The 27,997-nt window shown below is 44.0% G+C and overlaps 1 protein-coding gene across 4 annotated transcripts in view; it reads left to right on the top strand.

Moving 5' to 3' along the window:
- Positions 1–26,513, top strand: part of smg7 (SMG7 nonsense mediated mRNA decay factor) — a 55,120-nt gene extending 28,607 nt beyond the window's left edge. The window contains exons 14-26 of one of the 4 annotated variants that reach the window (XR_014600868.1): positions 545–798; positions 4,826–5,040; positions 5,715–5,856; positions 6,927–7,339; positions 9,655–9,842; positions 10,618–10,774; positions 14,208–14,339; positions 17,900–17,986; positions 19,080–19,233; positions 20,437–20,607; positions 22,299–22,453; positions 23,944–25,791; positions 25,826–26,513. Coding sequence is in view for 3 of the 4 variants with exons in the window: in XM_084058582.1 (XP_083914708.1) it covers positions 545–798; positions 4,826–5,040; positions 5,715–5,856; positions 6,927–7,339; positions 9,655–9,842; positions 10,618–10,774; positions 14,208–14,339; positions 17,900–17,986; positions 19,080–19,233; positions 20,437–20,607; positions 22,299–22,453; positions 23,944–24,057 (2,182 nt within the window). In the remaining variant the exon portion in view is untranslated. Of the gene's footprint in view, positions 1–544; positions 799–4,825; positions 5,041–5,714; positions 5,857–6,926; positions 7,340–9,654; positions 9,843–10,617; positions 10,775–14,207; positions 14,340–17,899; positions 17,987–19,079; positions 19,234–20,436; positions 20,608–22,298; positions 22,454–23,943 lie in introns of all 4 variants that reach the window. The other 3 variants (XM_084058583.1, XM_084058582.1, XM_084058584.1) reach the window with 3 other exon arrangements.
- Positions 26,514–27,997: the final 1,484 nt, after the last annotated feature.

The raw sequence follows: 27,997 nt of genomic DNA, 5'->3' as shown, positions 1-27,997 counted from the left end.
TGCTACCTATACGTTGTTATACCTTTCAATCTGGGAGCCACCTCTGTGTCTCATTAGCTGTTGCTATATATATAGTAACATACTTTTTTATTTATTGTTTTAGTAAGAATTTGAACGTTTTCAGAAAACTATGGTTAGGTTTTAGAAGGCATTTTTAGAATCGGCCTCAGGTCTAAATGGGATAAGCAGGAGCAACAAGACAACACACACAAGCCCTTGCTGATGCACACAAACTGATTTAGCTCTGTGCATAAACGATTTACTTAGGAATTATGTTCAATTTGAACAGGTGGCTTAAAAGAGGCATTTTGGCTGTTTTTAGTCACCAAAATGTGAACAAATAGCTCCTATTAACGTGTATTGTATCTCCTAGCTATCATCTGAACTCCCTTGAGAGCTATTCTCATCTCTCTAACATTTCATTTAATTTAATCAAGTACAGCACAAATTTGCTCGCTCTGACACGCTCTCGCTCTCTCTCTCTCTCTCTCTCTCTCTCTCTCTCTCTCTCTCTCTCTCCCTCCCCCTCTCTCTCTCTCTCTAGGTTGATCCAGTGTAAGTCCAGTGAGGATGGCGTCCTCCTCTTCCTCAGTGACATTCCAGAACAGGCCATCGAGGAGCCTCAGGAGAAAGACTCTCCTGTCCTCCAGGAGTCCAGCAACGGCGAGCAGACGGGCCATAATAACACCCTTCACCTTGACAACAACACCAGCACCGCTCTCAAGTCGGTCCTGTCCGCTGGGAAGACCCAGAACACGGGCGTAGAGAGCGGAGAGAGACCTGTCGTCACATTTAAAGGTACAGGACACCAATACCCCTTTTCCCCACTTGTGTAAAACGTGACTTACACTGTACACATTCAAGCCCGATTCTAAGCTGATTTTTGAGACACGTGATTGCCGTTAAAGTCGGGTTGAATTTCAGCTCCATGGGGTTCCGTTTGTCGTGCAGTGTACCAGGGTTTTGCTAGGACCGATGTGATGAATCGCTCAGATGAATTTCTGACATGTCAGAAAGTTTGCCGGCCATCGTCAAGCTCTCGCACAGTTGAAGCGGAGATGCGAGTCGATTCCCCGATATCAGTATCTTTTTTTTCTCTCACTGCGCCTGCACGAAATGGCAAACGGATGTTTTGAAAACCAAGCCATGTCTAGATTGTCTACACACCCACAGAGAGATACAGTAAGAGCAAGAGGAAGCCAGGCTCATTGAGACAGCTTTCCTCATTGGGCTGAGCATGAGAAGTGACATGATAGTGAACTGAAGGACTGGGATCTTGTTCACTGAACAACCTACCATTACTGAACGATTTATGTTTGAGGCAGTCTTTCCCTCAGTACTGTGTTTCTGTGCAAAATGAATGAGAACAACTCTGAATGTAACCTGATCCCTGAGCCAGCATACAGGAACACACACAGAACAACAAATAGACTTCTAATAAAAAGAAAAACTGTTTATTCTATTGATTTGAACACTTATTAAGATTTGAAAATCGTATTATTAATCGAATAATCTGATTTAATTTCTTGTATGAGACGGGCTGACAGTGTCGTTAGATGGGGAGGGGGGATCCTCTCAGTAAACTGTGTAGTTTTGCCCATTCATCAATCTAATAATTATGTTAATGAAGCACATTTTCCTCTAGTCTATTCAAATCTTTGACGATTGTCAGCAGCCAAGAAGAACGTTAAAAGAATACGCAATGAAATACAGAACGCTTGACGTGATATTTGATGAATTCATGTTTAACACATTGAGTGCCAATCGCGTAGATCTACGCAAACCTACTTAATTGCGCAGCGTGCCAGTCGCGTAGATCTACACGAAGTGGTCTTTTTTTTAGCGGTGCCAGCCGCTCTACACCTGACTATGTCCGTCCGTATGTCCGTTTGAGCCTGGACGCTTTACACAGCTATAACTCCAGTTCGCATGCCAGCAAGTCCAAATTTGGTATGTGGACTTAGACCACCAATAGGGACGAGCATTGATTGCTGAAGCCCCGCCCCGCCCTATTATAGCGCCACCAGGAGGCCACTACACTTGACTATGTCCCTCCGTATGTCCGTTTGTCCGTTTGAGCCCGGATGTCCGTTTGAGCACGGGCTTTAAACAGCTATAACTCCAGTTCGCAGCATGCCAGCAAGTCCAAATTTGGAATGTGTACTTACACCACCAATTGGGACGAGCATTGATTGCTGAAGCCCCGCCCCGCCCTATTATAGCGCCACCAGGAGGCCACTACACTTGACTATGTCCCTCCGTATGTCCGTTTGTCCGTTTGAGCCCGGATGTCCGTTTGAGCACGGGCTTTAAACAGCTATAACTCCAGTTCGCAGCATGCCAGCAAGTCCAAATTTGGAATGTGTACTTACACCACCAATTGGGACGAGCATTGATTGCTGAAGCCCCGCCCCGCCCTATTATAGCGCCACCAGGAGGCCACTGGCTTTAAACAGCACTTTACACAGCTATAACTGCAGTGCGCATGCCAGCAAGTCCACATTTGGTATGTGGACTTACACCACCAATTGGGACGAGCATTGATTGCTGAAGCCCCGCCCCGCCCTATTATAGCGCCACCAGGAGGCCACTGGCTTTAAACAGCGCTTTACACAGCTATAACTCCAGTTCGCAACATGCCAGCAAGTCCAAATTTGGTATGTGGACTTAGACCACCAATAGGGACGAGCATTGATTGCTGAAGCCCCGCCCCGCCCTATTATAGCGCCACCAGGAGGCCACTGGCTTTAAACAGCTATAACTCCAGTTTGCAGCATATGCCACCAAGTCCAACTAATACCACCAATAGGAACCAACTGTAATTACATAAGCCCCGCCCCCTCTGTCTTCCCATTGGCTGGGCTTTAAACAGCCATAACTCCAGTTCACAGCATGCTACTGAGTACAAATTTGGTACGTGGACTCAGACCACCAATAGGGACGAACTGAAATGTAGCAAGCCCCGCCCCCTCTGTCTTCCTATTGGCTGGGCTTTAAACAGCCATAAGTCCACTTTGCAGCATGCTACCAAATACACATTTACCACGTGAACTTTGACCACCAATAGGGACAAGCTTTAATTGCTGAAGCCCCGCCCCCTCTGTATTGCCATTGGCTGGGCTACAAACAGCCATAACTCCAGTTAGCAGCATGCCACCAAGTCCGAATTTGGTTTGTGGACTTACACCACCACTAGGGACGAGCATTAATTGCTGAAGCCCCGCCCCGCCCTATTATAGCGCCACCAGGAGGCCACTCATCAAAGGCACCGCTTCCTTCACACAGGGTGCGATTTTTTTTAGCGGTGCCAGCCGCTCTACACCTGACTATGTCCGTCCGTATGTCCGTTTGAGCCCGGATGTCCGTTGCTATAACTCCAGTTCGCAGCATGCCAGCAAGTCCAAATTTGGTATGTGGACTTACACCACCAATTGGGACGAGCATTGATTGCTGAAGCCCCGCCCCGCCCTATTATAGCGCCACCAGGAGGCCACTACACTTGACTATGTCCGTCCGTATGTCCGTTTGTCCGTTATGTCCGTTTGAGCCCGGATGTCCGTTTGAGCACGGGCTTTAAACAGCTATAACTCCAGTTCGCAGCATGCCAGCAAGTCCAAATTTGGTATGTGTACTTACACCACCAATTGGGACGAGCATTGATTGCTGAAGCCCCGCCCCGCCCTATTATAGCGCCACCAGGAGGCCACTGGCTTTAAACAGCACTTTACACAGCTATAACTGCAGTTCGCATGCCAGCAAGTCCACATTTGGTATGTGGACTTACACCACCAATTGGGACGAGCATTGATTGCTGAAGCCCCGCCCCGCCCTATTATAGCGCCACCAGGAGGCCACTGCCTTTAAACAGCGCTTTACACAGCTATAACTCCAGTTCGCAGCATGCCAGCAAGTCCAAATTTGGTATGTGGACTTAGACCACCAATAGGGACGAGCATTGATTGCTGAAGCCCCGCCCCGCCCTATTATAGCGCCACCAGGAGGCCACTGGCTTTAAACAGCTATAACTCCAGCTTGCACCATATGCCACCAAGTCCAACTAATACCACCAATAGGGACCAACTGTAATTACATAAGCCCCGCCCCCTCTGTCTTCCCATTGGCTGGGCTTTAAACAGCCATAACTCCAGTTCACAGCATGCTACTGAGTACAAATTTGGTACGTGGACTCAGACCACCAATAGGGACAAGCTTTAATTGCTGAAGCCCCGCCTCCTCTGTATTGTCATTGGCTGGGCTACAAACAGCCATAACTCCAGTTTGCAGCATGCTACCAAGTACAAATTTGGTAAGTGGACTCAGACCACCAATAGGGACGAACTGAAATGAGTTACGCCCCGCCCCAAAGGCACCGCTTCCTTCACACAGGGTGTGATTTTTTTTTTACTCGCAGGTTCACATTTCATTGTAGGACTCGTTCGCCACGACACATTTCATTGTAGCACCACCGGAAACGGAATTATCCATATCCGGAGATTTTTCCTTCCATCCGCTTCCACTCTAAAGCGGAAACTAAAACTCGATTTTCTCGGTGGTTTTTCTCATCGCTGATCGCTGTTTAGCATAAACCGCTGTAGCTTCAAGATGGCGGATCGCAGATCCAAACGGTCTTCGCTGCTCGTCTCACACAGATCCCCTGTGTGTTTACAAACAGTTGAAAGCGCGATTTTAACGGATTTAGCGAGGTCTGTGGCGACGTGAAAAAAACAAAAAAACAACAATAAAACGCTGGCACTGGTGATTACATTATGATATTAAACTCTGGCATAGAATGTGTTGTTAATGTTGAAAACATTGTATGTTACAGAGAACATCAAACCTCGTGAGCAGCAACAACAACCGCAGCAGCAGAGTCGAGGCAACAACAACGTTCAGCTGAACGAACGGGAACGCAGCAGTAGAGAGTACGAGAGGAAAGGAAACAACACGGCTGCAGTGAAAGGAGACATGAAGAGGGAAGGAAAGAGGAAGAGTGAAGTGAAGAAGACAGGACACGACAAAACCACTGAGGTGGGAAAACAGGTACAAAATTCAAACTGTATTTTTTTTGCACTGTATAACCAATGAACCCTAGCATCCCTATTCTCTGCATAAATATTGGGCAAAAATAGGCGAACATTCGGTGAAAATAGTCAATCTACATGGCTATTTTTGCTATTTGATGTGCAATGATGTTTTTTGTGGTTAATATTTTAACCATTGATACATTCATCATTATCTATGCACTTAAGTACACATATCAAAATTAGCTAAATGATTAAATAGATAGAATAAGCAATCAGGGATAAAATACAGATTAACATGGACTGAATATAATTCAGTCCTTTTATAAGGTAGACTATAAAAATAAATTATAAATAATTATGAATTATTATAAAAGTCTCCCTTAATTAAACAAACCTATATTTGTAAAAGTTTACCTTAAACAAACATGAAGTGAACATTTACCACTTAATCCCTCTGTGTGTAATGCTCTGCAAAAATACAAGCTCGCAATGTAGATCGGCTATTTTCGCTATTGAAAACCTTTTGACTTATTTTTGATGGGTTAAAAAAAGAATAGCCACATGGTCTACAGTATACAGTCTGATCAATTCATTATGTGTGTGTGTGTGTGTGTGTGTGTGTGTGTGTGTGTGTGTGTGTGTGTGTGTGTGTGTGTGTGTGTGTGTGTGTGTGTGTCCGTGCATAATCAGGTGAAAGCGCAGGTGGAGATGAGGAAGACTCCGGTGTCAGAGGCGAGGAAGACTCCAGTCAGTCAGAGTCAGACGACCTGCAACTCCCAGTTCATCCCCATACACCATACTGGAGCTTTTCCACCTTTACCCAGCAGACCTGGTACACATGGTTCTCTTCTCTCTAGGTTTCCCTCCTCCAGCCAAGGAAGGTAAATTGAGGAAGTGACGCGCTGGACGCCGGCCATGTGCCATGGCAGTTCGATGAAATACATTGCAGTGAATGAGAGCCGACTGGACCAGCATGTGAACAAACCCTATTTCTGAACGATTGCAACCTTTTGTCATATAATCGGTTCAGGTATATAAAAGAAGACATATCAGAGGTTGTTTTGTGATCTCTGGTTTTTCGATGTGCACTGTTCATAATTTTATTGAGGCATCTGAACAGCGGAAGTTTCAGACTCGGTAGTATCGCGAGATTTGGTTGTCAGACTGGCAATGATGCACAGTCTCGCGATACTTTGGCCGTTCATAAACTTACTTTGTTCTGTCTTTAGATACCTTTGTAAAATGATACAGTGTACACATCGAAAAGCAACACAGCCGAAAACAATGTGTGATATGTCGTCTTTAATTTTCCTGGACCGAGTATTTTACAAAGGTCTCAATCGTTCAGAAATAGTAATTATTTATAAGCTGGTCCACCTGGCTCTCATTGACTGCATTGCATTCCATCAAACTCCCGGCTGCAGTTTGCCATCCAGTGCAACGAATCTGCCAGCTGTGGCATTGCTAGATAGAGAAAATGACGTCGGTGTCCCTTCCTTAATTTACCTTCCTTGCCTCCATATGTACTAGAGTTCTCAACGGGCCTGAAGATTAAGGCCCGGCCCTAACTGGTCCCTACTGGGCGGACAGCGATAAACTAGATGCCTGAGTAAAGTTCACTTTAAGCTGCATCCAACACATCCACTGCCATTTCCTTCTGGCTTACCGTTAGGTCGCTAGGGGCAGTTGAAATTTATTTTTTGGGGGTAATACTTTTTTCCCTTTTTTTGTTTGTTTTTGTTTTCACGGAACCCGAGGCTCGGCCCGGTCTGACTAATTAGCATAGATTTTGAGCCCGGCCCGAAAACGTCGGGTCGGGTTGGGGCAGAATTTGACAACTCTAATATGTACGTCCTCCTCCAGTGCAGCATGCCTCATTGTGATTTGTTCTCTTCTCTCTAGGTTTCCCTCCTCCAGCGTACGTGCTTCCTCCTCCCGTGGCGTTCCCCGGCCTGCAGGTAAACCCGGCTTTCACCTTCTCCCCGGGGGGCGTGGCCGGCTCCTTCCTGCAGCCTGGCCCCTCCCACAACCAGCCCAGCGGCGCCAAGCAGTCACACATCCCCTACAGCCAGCAGAGACCCTCGGGCCCGCCGGGCCCCGGGGCCTCGCAGGGGCCCAACGGCCAGGGGCCCCTCAACCAGCAGCAGCAGCAAGGGGGGCCCCAGCAGCCACAGCCCCCCCAGAGCCAGGCTCCGCCCTCGGCACCATCCCAGCAGGCTATGCAGCTACAGGTGCAAGGGGCGTCGCCCACTAAGCCCATGCAGCAGCAGGGTCCAATGAGGAAGAGCCCTCCTCATCACCCCGCCTTACAACAGGTCAGTTTCACGTGTCGTTGGATTCCAAAATATGATATTTTTGGAGCGCGACACGCAAGTATAAATCAGGCCTAACCCAAACCCACTAGTTCTCAACCTGTTCTATGGTATTGCAAGTGGGCCCCCAAATAATTGGCGAAATATTTAAGATTTTAATGATAATATGATAATATGACATTAATTAAGAACTTAAAGTATACTACTTTGGTTCCATTGATCCAAGCCAGATCACAATCGATCAATTAATTTCAATAATTAAAATAGACATGCTCTGAAAATGCATGCGGCCCACCCATCTGACCACTTTTTTTTCTAGTTATTTAAAGGTAGGGTAAGTGATATTCTTTTGTATTTTTCTATTTTTTTTTGTTAAAAGGGTTAAAGTACTATATTCTGATAGTAATCATTGCTACAGAGTGTTTGTTCGGTCACAGGGGTCTCTTCAGCTCTTTAGTAAACAGAATATAGTACATTTTCAGGTAGGTGACAATATTTAAGCCAATCAGGAGAGAGTACTGAAAATGCATTTTCTGTTTAATAAAGAGCTGGAGAGACTTGGGAGTGTCCTTTTACTGAACAAACAGTACTCTATAGCAATGAGTACTATCAGAATATAGCTCTTTAACCAGTAAAAAACACATTGAGACAAAAGTCTCTTTTATGAGTGTGAACTGGCCAAGAGGCATAAATATTACACAGCTTTTCCTGTAATAACAAATACAGGATAATAACAATGACAGACATATAACATCCATAAAACACACCAACTGCCTAGAAAGCTCTAGGAAATGTAATGAAAAAGATAATCTGCAAAGTGACCAATATAAAACTAAAAGAAAAGCAGAAGTGCAATGTCTGGCAAGTGTGTCCATGGCAATTCTTTTAAAACTAGAAGGATCACAAAAGCCAATTTCTGCAAAGCCGATTCTACAAATGTCTTCTAAATCCCAACAGTTTTCTAAAAACACGTATGTTGCTATATCAGTGGTGCTCAAACCTTTTGAGGACAAGGACCCCCAAAATGATATGTATTTGGCCGCAGACCCCCATCTCAAAATATTTGGTTCCAGTGACCCCCCCAGAAGCAAAGATTTGAGTTAAAAATGTTCGCCTTAAAATAATATATATTTTCACAGATGTGCACACATTTTCAAAACCTTTCAAAAATAGCAGATCTACAAGCTCGTAGCGCGGCACTCGGTGCCGCGCTATGAGCTTGTATATCTGCTATTTTTGAATAGCCAAAGTGTAAAATAATGCTTTTTTTTTTAGCTCAAATCTTAAAATGACACATTTTATAGCTTTTCAAGTGGGCCCTGATCCAGCAAAGGTTGAGAACCACTTCCCTCACACATGTGGCTGAAAAAGTCAAACCCTACAGTGATTATACATACCAAAGTTATTTTGAGTCACGCTGCCATTATGTAAAGGACCTTAATTCTAGTAATAAATGATGCTCCGTCCGTCATAGAGCATTTCACTAACATTTTGTACATGAATATGTCTATTATTCTATACAAATAAATGTGTAGTCCTGGCTCTCTCCAGAAAGTACATGCAGGTGCCGGATCATAATAATAAAACAAATGATAATAATAATGCCCTAGCCTTGACAACCTTGCAGGCTTATGCAAAAGTTAAAATGTAATTTTGATAGTATGTTATGTAGACAGATGCCAGGTTCATTTGTTGACCTGGCATCCTATAGTTTGTTAAGTTTATATGTGCAGACTATTTTATTTATTTTATATTGTACTGTTTAGACTGAGGATGGGTTCTTGGTTTACCTATGATCCTAGATTACTATTTCTTTGAATTTGATGTATTACCTCGTGTTTATCTTGCTTACTGTAAATCACTCTGGATTAACCCATTGAAACCACGAAAGGATCTGTCATTTTAGATTTTAGCGTTGGCTATTAGATGAAAATACCAGATATACAAGCTCACAGCGGGTCACTTCGTGTCGCGCTGCGAGCTTGTACATCTGCTACTTTTGAACATTTTTGAAAAATCTTGAAAGGGTTTAACCCATTAAGACCTGGAACGCATCTGTGTCACTTTAGATTTCTTTGGCTATTCAAAAATAGCAGATCTACAAGCTCATAGCGCGGCACCGAGTGCCGCGCTATGAGCTTGTAGATCTGCTATTTTTGAAAAATCTTGGAAAAAAATAAAGTTTGAGAACTACTGATTTAGAAGGCATTTGTAGAATCGGCCTCAGGTCTTAATGGGTTAAGAGCGTCTGCTAATTGCCTACATTGTAATAATGATGATGATAATAACACACGTGTTGTCCTGGTCTCCACCACTAGTACATGCAGGTGCAGGACCAGTCGGGTCAGATGTGGAACCAGAACCAGGCGGCTCTGCAGCAGAAGTTGCAGCTGTCCGTCAAGCAGCCCCAGAACCCCGCCTACTACATGGCCCCGCCCCCCCAGGACGCCCTCAAGCTGTACGAGCAGCACGCCCCGCAGTCCGCCCAGTCCAACCAGAACAGCATGTAAGCCTGTCATTAATATTACATGGTCGCCTGGTCGCAATCATTTTTTTTTGCATAATCGTCATAATCGTTTCCATGTTGAAATACTTTCATACATTTAAAACATATATAAAATATGTTTTTCTCTTGGAATTACCCATAGAGACATATTCAATTCATATAAGAACTGTTGAAAAAATAAAGAAATCAGCTGGGCGATTTTATGGCAACTGACGGTGAAAAAGTACCAATTTATCCAAACGGACGTTATCAAATGTAACTCCAATATCATAAACGACAGAGTGCCGTGAGCTTGTAGATCTTCTTTTTTTTTTTAAAGTATTTAAGTTTTTAAACATGTCAGTAATTTCTTTGTTATTCGTCATATCGTCGTCACCTTGCTAAATAATGGCCTATGTCATTTTTTGAGGAAAATTATATTTTTGCCTAAGTCGGCTCATGTGACACTGGCCACCTCTGGTAAAATCGCCTATCTCCTAATTGAAAAGGATCATGTTGTTCCCTCCCCTTTTATAATGGCCTAACTGACTTGCCTAACTGGCCAAAATAGGCAATTTATTTGGCCTAAGTCAGGTTTAATCCTATTTAAATCTCTTATTTTTCATAACTGACAGACAGTGTTATTTTTATGTTAATAGTCATAATTTGTTATAAACGTTTTGGGTGAAATGATTAAGAAATATCATATAGTTTTGTTTTGGATCAGTTTTTTTTTTCCTGCAAATTATTTGTGTGGCAATGAAATGGTCAACTAAAATGTCTGTGATCATGACAGGTCGTCCAGCCTGGACAAGAAGATGAAGTATCCGGACGTCAACATGCAGGACTTCTACTGGGAGACCTCCTACCGCATGAACAAGAGACCACCGCCTCCTCCCGGAAGCTTCTGCAACGAACAGGACCCCGCCGCACCCAGGGGACCCCCTACTGAGGTGAGGGGGTGGGGGGGGGAACCAGTGGCGTAGGGTGGTTTGTGGGAAATAACTTTGCGCCCTTCAGGACGTTGACAATCTAAGACATCCCCGTCAGCCGTGGGATTTCGGTTTCAATGTCTTCTATCACTAATTTGCATCGATCACAAATGGTGCCCTTTGATGGCTGAGGCAATAGGCTCTGTGCACAGCAGCCATATTGGAAAGAAATTAGGCCTCTTCTTACTTCCTTCACAGGTGTTACCAATGATACTAATGAAGGCTCTGTTCCATTCTGGTCAGGGTGCTGATATTGTGCATTTTGGCTCACTAGAAACACTCCATTTTGGTTCCCAAATGGCCCCTTATGGTGGGTGTGTAACTCTGAGAGTGTACAAATGGAACCAAATGGACCCGTAAGGGTCCATTTGGTTACATTTGTACACTCTCAGAGTTACAGGGGGTTATGGGGGTCCTTGAAAATAAGACAACCACTATGCCACACTAAATGGAACAGAGCCTTAATTAGTATCATTGGTAACACCTGTGAAGGAAGTAAGGAAGGGGCCCAATTCATTCCCAATATGGCTGCTGCGCATAGAGCCTAATGACAACACGCAGCATGGCAGATCTAGAATAGCAGATTTGTGACAGCAAACGTCTCCAGAATACGTGTTTCCTACCGGCCAGAGTGATGGTAACTCAGTTGGTAGAGCTCTCGCCTTTGGTCAAGGTCATGGGTTCGATACCGGGTACCGCCAACTCGGCGTAAGAGTAGCGCGGCTTGGATGTGTGGCAAATCGTGCGGTAAGTACTGGGAGCTGATGGTAGGTGTTGCGCTCCGCCTCAGCAATACGTCTCCCAGGGGTCCCGGCGCATTGTAACGGGGTGAGGCTCCCAGGTTTTCGGCTGATACCGACAATAAGCCCCCCCGACCTACTCACTAACTTACTGACACAGTGACGGATGGTCTCAATAATATCAAAGACTACATTTACATGTACTGGGTTTCACGACCACAAATGCAGTTCTGGCGGGTGTTAATTTGGGACCCTGAGTTAGTCACACTATTGCCCAATCTAAATATATAATCTAAGTTGCTCAACTCAATTCCACTAGACTAGGTGATTTGACTTCCACATTATGTGATTAAACGCAGTTTGATTAACCGTTCCTCTCTGGCATCAGAAAGCTGCTTGATCCCAGTCACACTCTGACCACAATAGCTTTGGATCTGACTTTCTTCAGTGATACTTGTTTTGGTCAATAAAAAAAGTTACTTTTCAAATTTCCCATTCATAAGTGTGTGTGTGTGTGTGTGTGTGTGTGTGTGTGTGTGTGTGTTTGAATCCACACCCACTGAAAGTATGTCTCTCTAACCAGAAGTGAGCCCATAGAGCACGCTCATTAGTATCCACAAACTACCTCCATGAACGAGCCCATTGGTTGAACCATGAACTTGTTGGCCCAAGCTTGCAGTACCAAAGTTGTCAACTTTTGCTGAACAAGCCCTCCTGTGTGTGTCTTGTGTGTGTGTGTGTGTTATGCCCATAGATTGAGATCCCTGCCGTCAGTGCAAATTGACAATGTTGGGTAACGGTTTCTGTTTTGTATGATGTCACAAGCCCAATTGCCCATAATTGGAGAGCCCCGATGACGGAGATGGAGGGAGAGAGTTTATTTCATAAAAGGCAATACATCCTCTTAAAGGCTGCATGCTACACCAGAGCAACCGAAGTCAGTTTGGTTCGGGAACCGAAAAAAACCCAGCCAATTGCATTTCACAATGCCAGCATCTCACAATGCCACAGAACAATTATGTGTTCTGGAAGCCAGACCCCTCCCACCAATGTTCGCAATGTTGGTCGCTCTGACTGAAGTACCAGGCAGCACTGTTGGAATAGATTATGAATCAGTTCCAGCAGTATAAATTTACACTGCAACACTGCGGCGGTATTAAACACTATTTTTGAACCATTGCGACGTTTGTAAAATAATGAGTTATGGAACATAAAAGAAGACGTACAACCCACTGTTTCCTGCTGTCTTGTTTTAAGTATCTAAAGCGAGTACAGAGTCTATTTCTGACGATGGCAGTTCATGCAGCTCATACGCTGCTCGGAAATGCACAGTGTGCTCTTTAGATACTGCCTTGTTCACATAAAAAACAAGACAGCAGGTAACAATGTGTGATATCTTTTTTAATTTTCCTGAACCGATTATCTAACAACGGTTGCTATCATAAAAAACAAAACAAAATAAGCTTAATAAGCTTGTCCAGCTGGCTCTCATTGACATCAATGCAGTAGAACACTTCCTAACCTTATTAACGATAGGCCCAGTTCCGATATCCCCCCTAAACCCTCAAGCTCTGAACCCTCACAGACTTATGTGACGTCTCCTGGTAAGTGCTTGAGGGTGAGAGGCTCCAAATGGTCTAAAAGGAACGAGACAGCACTTTGATTCATGATCCTTTACATAACTTTCAAAACTCTTACTGTCCTTATTTTCAGTCAGTACTTTAAAGGCTGTGATTGCTTGTTTTTATTATTCTATTTAGGTTATTCTGTTCATTTTAATTTGTGTTTAGATTAGGGTTTACATATTCTACATTTTATGGTATTTACATATTCTGTGTATAGATTTGCGTTTCTCATTTCTTATCTCATGTTCCTTATTTTTACTAAATGCATCTCCTCCCATCGCGTCTCTTTGAGAACGGTGAGAAAGCATTGCCGTTTGACATTCTAACCGCGATGCATATGACTTATTTGCATACTTAACGTTACAACGCTATAAACTGTGGATAACTCGCTGGAAACTTAGGGAAAGGGTTCATAAAGGGCTCTGCCGGGAGCCCCTCGCTGACTCAACTATTTCAAATGGGACAGCCCTCAAGCACTCACAGACTTCACGTGAACGTGCGTCTTAAGTCAGTGAATCGGTAAGGGTCCATAACAACTGGGCTAGTCTCTCGCATGGTCAGACTGTTGCCTCCCACAATTTTCAAATGCTTCCGTCATTCAGTCTGGAGCACGGATGAAGCTGATGTGAAGCCTCCTCCCCACTTCCGTTTCGGCTTTACAGTCGCGCAAGTTTATCCGAATTTAAATCAAAATCATCTAAGCATATATAGCTTGCTGCTTAGCAGAAATGGAAATTAACAAATTCAGTTAAAATATATTTTAAGATATATTTTTGTGAGCATAAATGACAAGCTTCCTCTCTCTGAGTTCAGGAGGTGTAGTTCCAGACTCTATATAGCATTCTGCATACGCGAGCCTAGAACTGGGCCATGGTCTTGCTTCTGATCTGTCCTCCCACTTGGCCTCGTCTTCCTGTCTGTGTGTGTGTGTGTGTGTTTTCTCTTCCCGTTTGTTGTTGCTGTTTTTCTTCTTCATGCCTGTGTGTTTCTCTTTCCTCTGTTTTTTCTTCTTCTTCACGTGTCTCTCAGGACAACAAGAGCTCTCCTCTGCTCCCTCCTGACCTGTTCAAAACTCTAGCAGACTTTGAGGAAGAGGAGCAGCTTCTCTTTAAGCCTCCTGACTCCTTCTACCAGGCTCTGGCTCCTGGACACAACATCTTTGTATGTAGCCTGTACATGACCTTTCACCCCATGAACCACCCCCCACCCCCCAATTCTTCCCTTGTAGGGTTGCCCAGTGTTGACAAACCATCATATTTTTGATATTCTTTTTTTTAAGACCGGGAACACATCTGTGTGTGTCATTATTTCTTTGGCTATTCAAAAATAGCAGATATACAAGCTCATAGCACGGTACCGAGTGCCGCGCTATGAGCTTGTACTATGCTATTTTTGAAGAAAAAAAAAGTGTTTTAAAACGAACAAAATATTGTGAGATGGGGGTCCGTGGCCAAATACATATCATTTTGGGTGGTCCTTGACTTCAGAAAAGTTTGAGAACCACTGATATTATAGCAACATAAGTTTTTTTCATCAACATAAGCTGTTAGGATTTAGAAGACATTTGTAGAATGAACCCTCAGAGGCAAAGATTTGCGTAAAAAAAAATCGATTTAAAGATTTGCAAAAATGTTCACGATTTTTCAAAAACATCTACAAGCTTTTAGCGCGGCTATGAGCGCTATGAGCTTGTAGATCTGCTAGTTTTTGAATAGCCAAAGAAATCTAAACATGACACAGATTCTTTGCCGGTCTAAAAGGGTTAAAAGAGCTTTTCTTTCCCCAATTTAATCGTTCTAAAAATCCTCATGCACAAGATTCTAGAACCGTTGCCTATTTTGGGCATGTCATTACAGTATATTTTCAAATAGTGAAAATGGCAGATCGACGAGCTTGTGGCTATTTTCACTATTCCTTTTACGGTGAAGTGTATATAAAGCTGACGTGGGTTAAAACGACAGCTCTCCTGTCATAATATTATGCCTGCATTCGTAGCCTGAGAATCTTACAATGTAGACGTTGGAACAGATCTAAAGCCACCATCTCTCCACTGTAGTGGTTGGAAAAAAAGTTCATTTCAGTGAACGAACGATTTTGTTCACGTTCATGGCATTGATTCGTTCAAATAATTCGTTCACGTTCTCGTTCAGTAGCGCTATGTTCTAGCGTTCACAACACGTCGCGATGCAACGCGTTGTGAGCTTGTAGATCTGCTATTATTCAAATAGCCTAGGTATAAAAGAGGGCTAAAGTGGTTAATTAATGTTTTATAATGTGTGTAAAACACCATCGCGGGAGAGTTTTTTTAAACGTTGCATGTGAACGTAACAGTTTCAGAAAGTGAACGAGCTCGTTCACGTTCGCGGCAAATTAACTAGTACTTTTGAGCGAATCGATCATGAACGACACATCACTACTCCACCGCTGTGACTCTTGAGGCCCTAGTATAAGGTTGTAGCAGCGCTTGCAAAAGTGATCTGATCTACGCCCTGCTAAGCGAATCGTCTCTGTGCACAACTGTAGTCTCAGGTTTTCAGAACCCATATTCATTTCCCCGTTCTGGTTCATTTTCCCATAGCTTTGTTTGATTATTTGGCTCAGCAGAAAACAATTAAATCAAATTTAAAATCAAATTAATTTATACTCCCACTGTGCAACGGTGTTGCTTGCATAAGGAACAGATGTACAAGCTATCAACGTGTTGCATTGTGACAGGGTAATAGCTTGTAGTTCTGTTCTTTGTGGAATGCGACACCGTCTCACTATGGAGTGAATCTGCAGGACTTTTCTTTCTTTACCCCTTGGATTAAGTGAATGATATCCTGATCAGTGTTGCGTAAGTTTAATGTTGTACCGGTTGCTTGTTATGTGTTGCTGATATGATCAGTTAAATGCTACGTTTATAGTTTAGATGCTTTGCCCACCGTGTGTGAATTGACCTAGATATGGAGAGACTAACTGACATACAGAGACAACGAGAGGTCAGAGACGTGAGCCGTCAGACAGACACGAGCAAGCGAGTGATAAAAAGTCATTAACTCTCTCAGTGCCAGACCCCGAGTTATCCTGAGTTTTTAATGAATACCCTCCCTGCCAGATTTTTTTTTTTAATGTTCAGAACCCAAGATATCATTATCTGAAGATTTGCACCCATCCACTCCTTGTTTAACTTACAACTCGCTTCCTAAGCACTTTTTTTTTACTTTGAAAAAAAATCTTGGCACAGTTCGCAATAATGTTTTTATTTCATTGGCACTGAGAGAGTTAAAAGACGTGTTTCAACCAGACTGTCCTGACGTACTGCGAGCGCAAGTGTGAGCTTGTATATCGTCTATTTTTGCCAAAGAGGTATAGGTGTAGAGGGGGAAAAAAGCAGACCATGTAAAAAAAAAGCGGTTTAATCTGAAACACAATTTTATACAATATAGAGGGTTCCTGCTTCATCTCTCTCTCAGCTAGGGGGTCCTTGGCCTGAAAAACGTTGAAGACCCCTGGCACAGTGGATGGACAACACAGTAGCTTCTCTAGCTCACAATTAATTTATCAATTGTAATGTCTACTCGGGCGCAAAAGAGCACCCCAGACAGTTTTTAAGTTGCTTGATTCCATATTTAGACCAGACCTGGCCCTCTGTAGGTACCTGGGTTGGTCCGGTGTTTAATAGTGTAAAGACGACCAGTACTGTAGGTAGAAATAGGTATCGTATGCATTTGATGGTCATCTGCACTTGGGCTGTGTAGAGCTGTACTTCTCAAAGTTGCATCCAGGCCCAGGGACCATCAGGGTTATTTGAGAGGGTTCCGAAATGACCCTTACGGGTTCATTTGGTTCCATTTGTACACTATCAGAGTTATGTGGGTCCTTGAAAAAGAAAGAAAGTTTGTGTAAAAGAAGACTGCTGTTTCACATCTAGGGTCCTGAATCCAAGTGTCCAATACATGGTAGTAACTTCTGTAATGAAAACGTTGATCAGTGGTTATTTACTAGAATACGACAAGTGAATGACAACTTAAAGACTTGGAGAGAAAACTCTGGTGAATCATTTTCCCCTTGTTGACAGATCAGATAAAATGATAAAGTTTTTGATATCAGTATTTTATATTTCATGTTTATTTAATATTTGTCATATTATAACCCGTTTAGAAAAACCTTCGCACACCTAGAATAAAAACTTTAAGAGCAGGTGCGTAGGCAAACAAGAGCACATCAATAATACAAAGAATACGCCCGCACACTGCCAAACTGCACGGTACAGGAGCAGATTTCTTTAAAGAAGAAGCAACGTTTCGGTCACTGATGACCTTTTCAGGCATATTATTACCCAACATAGAGTTTGCAACCCCTGGTCTAGCCGTGTCCAATCAGAACATTCACATCCAACTAAGCAGGAAGTTGAAGGAGAACGTGGCGTGTGATTGGGAGGCTGGCAATGAGCTAATCAGTTAGCATATTGATTATGTGCTGTTTCGTGGTTTTATTTAGATGTCTGGAAAAGCTTCTGGAGCATCAGAATGTCATCCACATCTTTATTCATTTTGAATAAATGATGTGGAATAAGTTCCCTCAAATAAGCATGTCTTTCCCAGATAGGATTAAATATCATCTGTTACATCACATTAAAATCACTTTCAATCATCCATCCGTCCGTCCGTCTGTCTGTTTAACTGTCTGTCTTGTCCATCAATCTGTCTCATAATGTCTTCATGTCTTGTCTCCTACAGCTGTCCAATCAGAGCAGGATGGAGGGCGGTCCTGAGGGCATTGGCCAATCATCATCTCTGCTGCCCTTATCTGGCTTCCCTATACAGGTTGGTACCCAAGACAAACAATAGAAAAGCAAGACAAGACATCTTGCTTATGATTCCTGTATCTGTGTGACTTTTGCCCCGTTAAGACGACAATGGTCTCTACAGAAAACGGCAAAATAAAGTATCCGATGTGCCGTCCGTTAACGCGGGAACAGTGTTTGCGCGGCTTGAATCCGCAACTAAGTGAAACCACCTTCCATGGTGAAAATCTTTGACAACGCTCCGTGTCCTGTCTCCATGTAAACAGAGGAAACGGCAAAACTATTTCTTTTTCAGGACTTTTTGAAAATAGCAGATCTACAAGCTCACTGTGAGCTTGTAGATATGCTATTTTCACCATATATATTTATTAATTCAGATGGGGGTCTGCGAAGAAATACAATAATTTGACATGCACATGTTTGAGGACTGTTTAATCAATAATAAAATCAAAAAATGAACTACACTTTAAAAACAAGCCCAAAAAAACGCAACACGCAACAACCAGTATTTACAAGCAACTTTACAGGAAAAACGAGCCCAAAGTCGCTTATAATAAGCGGACATGGCAACCCAGAGATCAGCTGCGCACACTACAGCGTTTTCAATCATTGATGCGTCACCGTCTATAGGCAAAATAAAAAGTGAGAATGCAACGGCACTTCGACGTTTTCACCAGAGAGCGTTGTTGTCTAAACGTGGCCTTAGGTGGCTGTTCTTTTAGGTGACCAGAAGTAGTTCTGACCCATTCTTTATTATCATTATTATTAATTCCAATGGGAGAAGTGAACGTGAACATGGCTTCTGAACAATTCTTTAGCTCCATGGTTACTGAACTAAATATTGGACCTATTCGTCACAAGCCACACAATCTGACATTCTGACACTAAAATGGCTTTTTCAGACAGACAAATCAGAGGAAAATCTACTTTGTCGACCTCTCTCTGTCCCAGCAACACACTCTCGCGAGATATAGCAACAGTAATCATAGTGCCCACTTGAAGACTGTGTGTGTACCATTTCACACCTATAGGCAAAGCATCTTTGTTAGTACTGTCCTCTGACCACCCAATTAACTGTGTGTGTGTGTGTGTGTGTGTGTGTGTGTGTGTAGGAGAACTACCAGAACAACAGTATCTTCAGCCAGGCCTACGGCAAGAACCTGCCCCCCCCCTCCAAACCCGATGCTCCCATGATGCACCAGGAGCCCTCGCTCTACTCGCTGTTTGAAGGAACGCCCTGGTCTCCTTCACTTCCTGCTTCCTCTGGTAAGTTACATCACGTCCTGCTAGCTCTGGTATGGATCCATGTTATTTTATTCTCAATTCAATTTTACATTCCAGCTAGACTAGGATCAGCTGGTTTTAAGTTGCCCCGTACTGTCCACTTTGGAGCACCATGGGGCAAATTGACAGCTCAGGCATTAACGGGATAGTTCACCCCAAAAAATATTTTTGAGTGGTGCCAACCACTCACAAGGACTGACTTTGTGTTTGTCTGTCAGTATGTTTGCGGCTGGCCTCAACAGCTGCAGCTGATTGCAATACAAAGATGCAACCAGTTACACTAATTAAACACAAACAGGAGTGCAACACATGCGTATTATGAACTCATCAAAGGCACCACTCACTCATTTTTTTTCCTATCGATTAATCACTGACCAGTGGACCGGTAGGCAGCGGTTCCGACACAAAGGAGACTATTTGTGTCTCCTACCGGAACCGCTGCCGGTCATCAAATTATTGGCTTAGGAATGCGACAAAACATTTTAAAAATCCATGAATTCAAGTCTACATGGGGTGACTAAATGATAGAATTTTGGGGGTGAACTATCCCTTTAAGTTATAAAATGGAGCACCAACATCAGTCCGGTCCAGTGTTAATTTCGTCGACTAAAACTATGACGAAAAATGTTCGTCAACTACCTTTTTTCACTGACGAAAACGAAATAAAAACTAAGCTATGCTGACTGAAACTAAGACTACATATATTGTCAATTTTGTCAACAAATAAAGCTAGACTAAAATGTTAGGGAGGAACTAGTGGAACTAAAAGACAAGCCTTTTAAGGTTTGGTTGTGTTCGGGTGTTGCTCTCTGAAAATAGCAGATCTACAAGCTCACAGCGCGTCGCGCCACATTGTGAGCTTGTCGATCGGCTATTTTCAGCATGCAACCAAGTGTAAAATCAGTAATTACGATGCCATCAATTTTTGTCGTTAGTTGGACTAAAATCTTATATTTTGTCGACTAAAACTAGACTAAAACTTTTCAGATGACTAAAATATGACTAAAACTAAATGACATTTTATTCAAAAGGCTGTGGCTAAACTAAGTAACACTTGTCCGGTCCCGTCAGTTCTCGGTACCAAACCCTATTTTTAAACACTTTAAATTCTGTGTATTGTTGTGTCATTTTAACCTAACCTTGTTAATGTGTGTGTGTGTGTGTGTGTGTGTGTGTGTGTGTCAGACCACTCCACCCCGGCCAGCCAATCACCTCACTCCTCCAACCCCAGCAGCCTGCCCTCGTCCCCGCCCACTCACAGCCACGCCTCCCTGCCCTTCTCCAACTTTGGTCCCATCGGCACGCCGGACAGCAGAGAGCGCCGCCTGCTGGACCGATGGAAGAATGACAAGACGGGTGAGTTACTTAGAGCCTTACTGAAATCCAGCTACGATACAAACACCTCTCATATCACCGTACATCAGGGGTTAAATCCAAGCCTCTGCTTTTGATATCCCCGCTCTTTGGTCATTCCTTTTCATTGCCGGTGTAACGGCCTAAAACTGTGGTTCTCAACCTGTGGGTCGGGGGCCCACTGGTGGGTCTTGAGGATACTGCAAGTGGGCCCCCGACTAGTTGGCAAAACACTACGATTGTAATGACAATATTAAATTAATATATGGAAAAAAATATATATATGTTAAGAAATCTCATGGTATTTTTTCTTTTCAATTTTGAAAATTTGGTTATCATTGTGATACCAGTAAATAGGAACTTAGTAGTGATGCGCGGGTCAGGTGTTTTCATAACGCGCCCCGCACGGGAGCCCAACCCGCCCCAACAATGAATATCAATCAACGACCCAGCCCGTCCCGCAAGTCCATTCAATAGGCTCTATACACAGCAGCCATATTATGAAGACATTCACAGGTGTTACCAATGATACTAATGAAGGCTCTGTTCCATTCTGGTCAAACAGAGTCAGGGTGCTGATATTGTGCATGTTGGCTCACTGGAAACACTCTGTTACACCAGTGGGTCTACAGTTGGGGTCCAGGGACCCTCATGGGCTTCCAAATGGCCCCTTACAGGTGTGTAACGGGTCCATTTGGTTCCATTTGTACACTCTCAGAGTTATGGGGGTCGTGGAAACCACTGTGCTAGACTAAATGGTACAGAGCCTTCATTAGTATCATTGGTAACACCTGTTAAGGACGTGATAATATGGCTGCTGTGCATAGAGCCTATTGCTTTCCAGAGAGGGAGAGAGAGGGGGACAGAGGGAGGTAGAGAGAGACATAGCGCGTGCGAGGGAGGGAGGGAGAGAGAGAAGGTGTGTTTTGGTGGGGAGGTCTTCTTCCGTGGGTTGACCCGCTTCGCCCACCCCGCAATGATTGCGTCGTAATCTATAACCCGTCCACCCGTCCCGCGGCTCAACCCGCGGGACCTGCGGGTTACGGGGTCGGCCCGCGGAACTTAGTGTTAGTTCCATTTGATGCAAGCCGGAACACAAATAAACATACTCTGAAAATGCATGTGGCCCACCCATCTTGACACTTGGGCCGCGAAGTTCGAGATTTTCAAGTGAGCCCTGCTCCAGAAAATGTTGGGGAACCTCCGGCCTAAAATATACCCACCATATGGGGGTCTACAAAATAGAGCTTTCTCTTTTTTTCCTCCATCGTTTATAAATTACCATGGGACTATCTCTACTGTCCATATTATACCTCCTTGAGATCCAAAAATAATAACCCTAAATACATGAGTTAACATTAGTTATGAAAAACACAACGGGGTATCATTTGGAAATTATAAAACTACGGTGGGCATAATCTGGACTCGAAGGGGTATATTCAGGGCTAGCCTGTTTTATACCCTGGGGTATAAACTGGAGGAGGCCAGAATATACCCTGGGGTATAAAACAGGCTAGCCCACTTTAACCCCGGGTATAGTTTGACTGTGGGTATATCTTTTACAGGTTAGGATATGTTTTATTTTGCTTCTAGTCAGTCTGAAACACATGCATTTCCTTTTGTGAAGTAGACTGACTGATATGCTTGGTGTGTGTGTGTGTGTGTGTGTGTGTGTGTGTGTGTGTGTGTGTTAGGAGCAGTGAGTGGTTTTGGGTTGGACTACCTGCCAGCGTCCTCAGCGACCTCTGAACCCAGCTGGCATCAGGCTGGCCCCGCCTCCACCTCCTGGACCAATCAGGACACGCCGATGGACGACTCATCTTCTACTGTCCTATTGGACAGCCTGAAGGTAAGATACACAACACACAGTGACGACACAACATCATCATCATCGGCGGTCACTCGTAGTCGAGTATGACTGTCCTCCCTCTTGGTCCTTGTGGGTCTTCAGGTGGGCCATAGAGGCCGATTCTGGACCCGATTATTCTTGTGCAGTGTGGACAGGAGAATGTAGTGGTGGTGGGTTTGGGTTGGAGCTGTTTTGTGGTTGCTCTCTCCTTCCTGAGTCTGCGCTTGTCTTGTGCAGCATGGTGGAGGTCATCATTATATAGTGCAGCACCCTCACGGACAAGGTTTCTCCAGGTCGCCCTGTCTGTTGCCATGTCTTCCCAAGCTTTTAGGTCTATATGGCACTTCTTTAGATTTGTTTTCAAGTTATCTTTGTACCTGTTCTTTTGGCCTCCAGGGGCCCGTTTCCCTTTAACAAGCTGGGAATAGAGGACTTGTTTTGGGAGACGAGAGTCAGGCATGCGGATAACATGGCCAGTCCATCTGAGCTGGTTTTGGGCAATGGTGGCAGTGATGGTGGGAATGTCAGCCTCCTAGGACGCTGGTGTTGGTGCGTCGATCCTCCCAACTAATCCTGAGGATTTTTCGGAGGCATCTCTGATGGTATGCCTCAAGTGCCTTTAGGTGCCTGCTGTATGTGGTCCAGGCTTCTGATCCATACAGGAGAGTGGGGAGCACCACAGCTTTATAGACCAAGATTTTGCTTGGAGGTCGCGGTTCTCATGGCATACATGGGCAACTGGCGGCCCGGGGGCCACATGCAGCCCCCACCTTCGCTTAATGCGCCCCGCAGGTTAATATCGGAATACTGATATTATAATGAACTTCAGCTGTTACAATTTTCCAACAAACATGACCCACTTTAATTACTTCAGTCTATATTAGTAGCTTAAATTACTAGTATTCAAATTCTATTGTCTTTTTTATGTCCAACGTATTTGTATTTAAGTTCATAAAGTGAACATAAGTATAACTAAATACATTTGAAATTAAATAAGAAATTTACTTTTCTGGATTCCAATTCAAAAATAGCAAAAATAGCCGATCTACAAGCTCAAAACGTGTCGCACTGCGAATCCATTTGAGCTTGTAGATTGGCTATTTTTGCTACTTTTGTGTGACATAGAATGGCCCGACAGCATAATGCAAAGTGGCCCTCTGTAGTGAGTGTGGAAATATAGTGGCCCTCTCCATCATCAAAGTTGCCCACCCCTGGTCCATGGCATGCATCCTACTAATGAACAACATCATCTGCGTTGAAATCATCTTCGAGAAGCTATACAAACATTAAACATAGCTGCAAAACAAAGCACATTCCGCTCGAGCCTACATTAATGAAATGTGACCCATAGGAAGCTGTTTCACAGGAGACCCATAGACTCAGGAGAGCATGAGAACACGGCCCAATTCATACTATTTTGTCGTTCCAGTTCCTTGAATGCAGACAGTTGTGTATTTATTGTGTGTGTATTGTGTGTCTTATCTCTCCAGTCCATTTGGTCCAGTTCCATGATGCAGCCCGGTCCGTCCGCGCTGGAGCAGCTGCTGATGCAACAGAAGCAGAAGCAGCAGCGAGGTCACGGCAACATGAACCCCCCCCACTGAGGAGGGGGAGGGCAGTCCATCGTCATGACTACCACACACCCTACCCAACCAAGGTGACGGGCGGGAAGACAAACCAAACGTTTGACGACAGACCGGCTCCAACACGCGAGACAGCCGGGTAATGGAACCGCTGAGCTGAACGAAACGTGCGTACGTATACGTAACGTGTAACGTACGGTGGAGTTCCGGGTGAAGGCGAAGCAACCTTCTCCTTCCACCGTCTTCTCCAGACTCCTCTTCCTCTGTGGCGACGAGGAGATAACCGCTGACGCTCTGCCAGCTCCACCCCCACTGGGTGTCATTAGACACGCCCACTGGCTCCTATGGCCACGCCTCTTTACACACAGATACTCTATACGCCCTTATAAGTCCTCTATCTCTCTCTCTCTCTCTCTCTCTCTCTCTCTCTCTCTACCCCTCTCTCTCTCTCTCTCTCCCATATTGGAGGAACTTTTCGGGGGAACAGTTGGAGTCGTGACAAACTGCTCGTCGTGTTTTGAAGTGTCGTGGCGCTTTCGTTCGACCGCGAGGTCGTCCCGAAACGGCGCCCGCGCGAACACACGAACACACACTGATCTTATCCGATGTTTGTTTTTATCTGGAGGTGTGTAGGACCACTCTGATTGGCTGATTGAAGGAAGAAAGGACGTAAGTTAAGGAGTTGTGTTTTTTCTTTTTTTTTGTACGTGTGCCTATCCATTAGCCGTGCACGGGACGCGAGAGAAGAGCTGCTGTTACTTCCTGTTTGGCCGATCAGAGAGGAATCGACTAACTATTTGTCCGATCAGAGGGATATAACGACTTCCTATTGGTCCAAAACGGAGAAATAAATGACGACTTCCTATTGGTCCGATCAGAGGGACATAACAACTTCCTGTTGTTCGATCAGAGAGGAATCCTAACTTCCTATTGGTCGATCAGAGGGGCGCATCCCAGCAGCAAACTGGAGGAAGACCGGTTTGAACCGGTCGAGGGGCGGGGGGTTAGAAAACATAGAGGGGTAGTATTATCATTAATATTAATAATAAAAAACAAATACTGTATTTTGTGATTTGTTGGTAGCAGTTTTAGCTTGATAAAAGTAGGGCTTCTACTCTCATCCTTGACTTTGAGTAAAGGAGAAAAAAAATAAAAAAAATAAGCGTAAAAGTATCCCTGCTAGCTTAACCTGCAGTTACTGTTTGGTTCTGTTTAAAATGTCCTGCCTTTTTAAATAGTTTTAAACAGCTTCTCTCTCTCTCTCTCTCTCTCTCTGTCTATCTCTCTCTCTCACACACACTCTCTCTCTCACTCTCTCTCTCTCTCTCTCTCTCTGTGCTTGCTCAGTGTTTTATTAACAGTACTGTTACAGTACTCTCATGGTTGTCGTACAGTAGGAACCAGTACAACAGTAATCATAGTTAGACTGGTCCAGGAACTGCTGGTTCAGTGATATAAAACAGACAGTCAGTTAGACGGACAGTCGGACGGACGGACGGACGGATGAACGGACAGAAAGACAGACGAATAGGACTGGTTTGGGTTGGCCTGGACTGAGCTGAACTGGTTTGGAATCAGTTCAGAGAATGTTTATTGATAACCACTAAAACTACAATTCCCTCAAGCCCACTCGTTGGTCCTCCTGTAAAACTGCAGTTCCCACACGCCCACACGTTAGTCCTCCTGTAAAACTACAGTTCCCACACGCCCACACGTTGGTCCTCCTGTAAAACTACAGTTCCCACAAGCCCACACGTTAGTCCTCCTGTAAAACTACAGTTCCCACAAGCCCACACGTTAGTCCTCCTGTAAAACTACAGTTCCCCGCAAACACACACGCGTTAGTCCCTCCCGTAAGCCGTTATTTTATTAATATTATTCTGTATAGACCCTCAATTAGCTCACTGTTTACTACTAACCTGCTAAACGAGAGGAGGGGGGAGGGGGGAGGGCATGGTAACCATGGTAACCGGTCTGCAGAGTGCTGGCCTACAACCAAGCAACAGAGGCTCATGGGTAGTGTAGTCTGATAAGCATTACAGCCCAGCAACAGAGACTCGATGGGTATTGTAGTCTGATAAGCGTACAACCCAACAACAAAGACTCATGGGTAATGTAGTGTGATAAGCAGGTTGCTCCATAGGAAGGATATTGTCCGTGTAAATCTACGTAGCAGAGAGCCGTTTAAACTCACGGTTCTGGGGGGGGGGGGGTCAAAAACGAGGATGTTTTTATTTTCCCGTAGAGAACATTTTATTAAAAGCCAACTTCAAACAATGACATGTCTGTATTTTCCGTGTGATTCTGTGCTTTTTCTCGTTGCATTTAGAACTGTCTTATTTGAAAAATAAAAAAAAGAATTGTACATCGTCATGCTGAATGTCGGGACAGGTGGACTGTTACTGTGAACCGAGTTCCTGTATCTGCTCACACTGGAAATAAAGATGGGATGTACACTAAGTGTGTGTGTGTGTGTGTGTGTAATATATCTGTGTGTGTAATAGAACTGTAATGTACACTGTGTGTGTGTGTGTGTGTGTGTGTGTGTGTGTGTGTGTGTGTGTGTGTAATATATCTGGGATATACAGTGTGTGTGTGTGTGTGTTCTCACTGTTTCCCAATTTGTATGGGTCGTGATTAAATATCTCCTTTTTTCCGTTTCCTACATTTAAAAATAAGTAAAAGAGATTTACGAAGTTTAAGAAGTGGTGATGATAGCAGACCTACAAGCTCACAATGCGTCGCTGTTTTTAATTTCAAGGACCCCCAGTTGGACATGCATTAGACTACGGACCCCCAGTTAATGGCAATTCTATCTCTGGGACCCTTAATTTATATTGTAAAATGTTAATTTAACTCGGAGTGTTCCATTTGTACACTCAGAGTTACAGACCCATGAGGGTCAATTTGGTTCCTAATAACTATCATTTATCTGGGGACCCCCTGGAACTCCCTCAAGGACCCCTGGGGGTCCCCGCACCCCACTTTGAGAACCAATGCGCTAGACCAGTGGTTCTCAGCGTGAGGACACACACATACCCACCCACAGGCGTGGATTTACTGTAGGCACAGTAAGGCTCAGGCCTTACCCGAGTGAAGCTGTGCCTTCCTTCACCCATGGCCATGACTTTTCCAGGCTTTCCCCACAAAGACATTCTGTCTCCGCCACTGCCCACCCACTGGGTATTTGATCTACAAGCTCACAGCGTGTCGCATCAGACCAGCCATTTAAAAAAAAAAATTGCAAAGAATGTTAGAAATATTGAATGTTTTTGAAAGGTTTTAGCAACACAAATCTTTTGTGATGGGGTCTGTGGCCAAAAACATAGTTTGGGGGTCCTTGACATGAAAATGTTTGAGAACCACTGCACTAGATAACATGGGAAATGGCTGAGTCTGAAGTCTGGGCTTGCGTTGGCTATGTATTCTGTGTTCCCAAGGTCCTATGTTGCCAGTGTTGCCACAGTTCAATATTCAATAAATCTTCTAACACTCTTAAGTTGTCAGGGACTCATTTTCATTCTGCTATATGTTCAGTAGTGTGGTAAGTATGGAGGTGGTAATGATGGGTGTAAGAGTGACTCAGGAATAAAAGTGCGAGACATGACAGGTAGGTGAGTTTAGATGTGTGTAAAATAAACAAAGGAACTTAGTGTATTTTCTGAGATTGTTTCCATTGAAGTGAATGGTGTGGAGAAAACCCTGTTGAATTCCTACAATATGTAATATTACTGTATTAGGACCCTAGAACAGCATCATACTGTATGTAGAGCTGGGGAAATTACAGTAGGACCCTGTATGGTCCTTTAAGTGACACTCAATGATTCCAAAGTTCAAGCAGGGTGATGCAGAGTAGGACTTGTTCACACGTACAGTGGAAAAGTACTGAAATGTTTTACTTAAGTAAAGGTATCAATACTGCAATGTAGAAGTACTCTGTTACAAGTAAAAGTCCAGGATT

The sequence above is a fragment of the Gymnoscopelus microlampas genome (genome assembly GCF_963454915.1).
Source record: "Gymnoscopelus microlampas genome assembly, chromosome: 5".
In the NCBI taxonomy this organism is placed as follows: Eukaryota; Metazoa; Chordata; class Actinopteri; order Myctophiformes; family Myctophidae; genus Gymnoscopelus; species Gymnoscopelus microlampas.
This window is presented reverse-complemented; position numbering and strand designations above follow the sequence as displayed.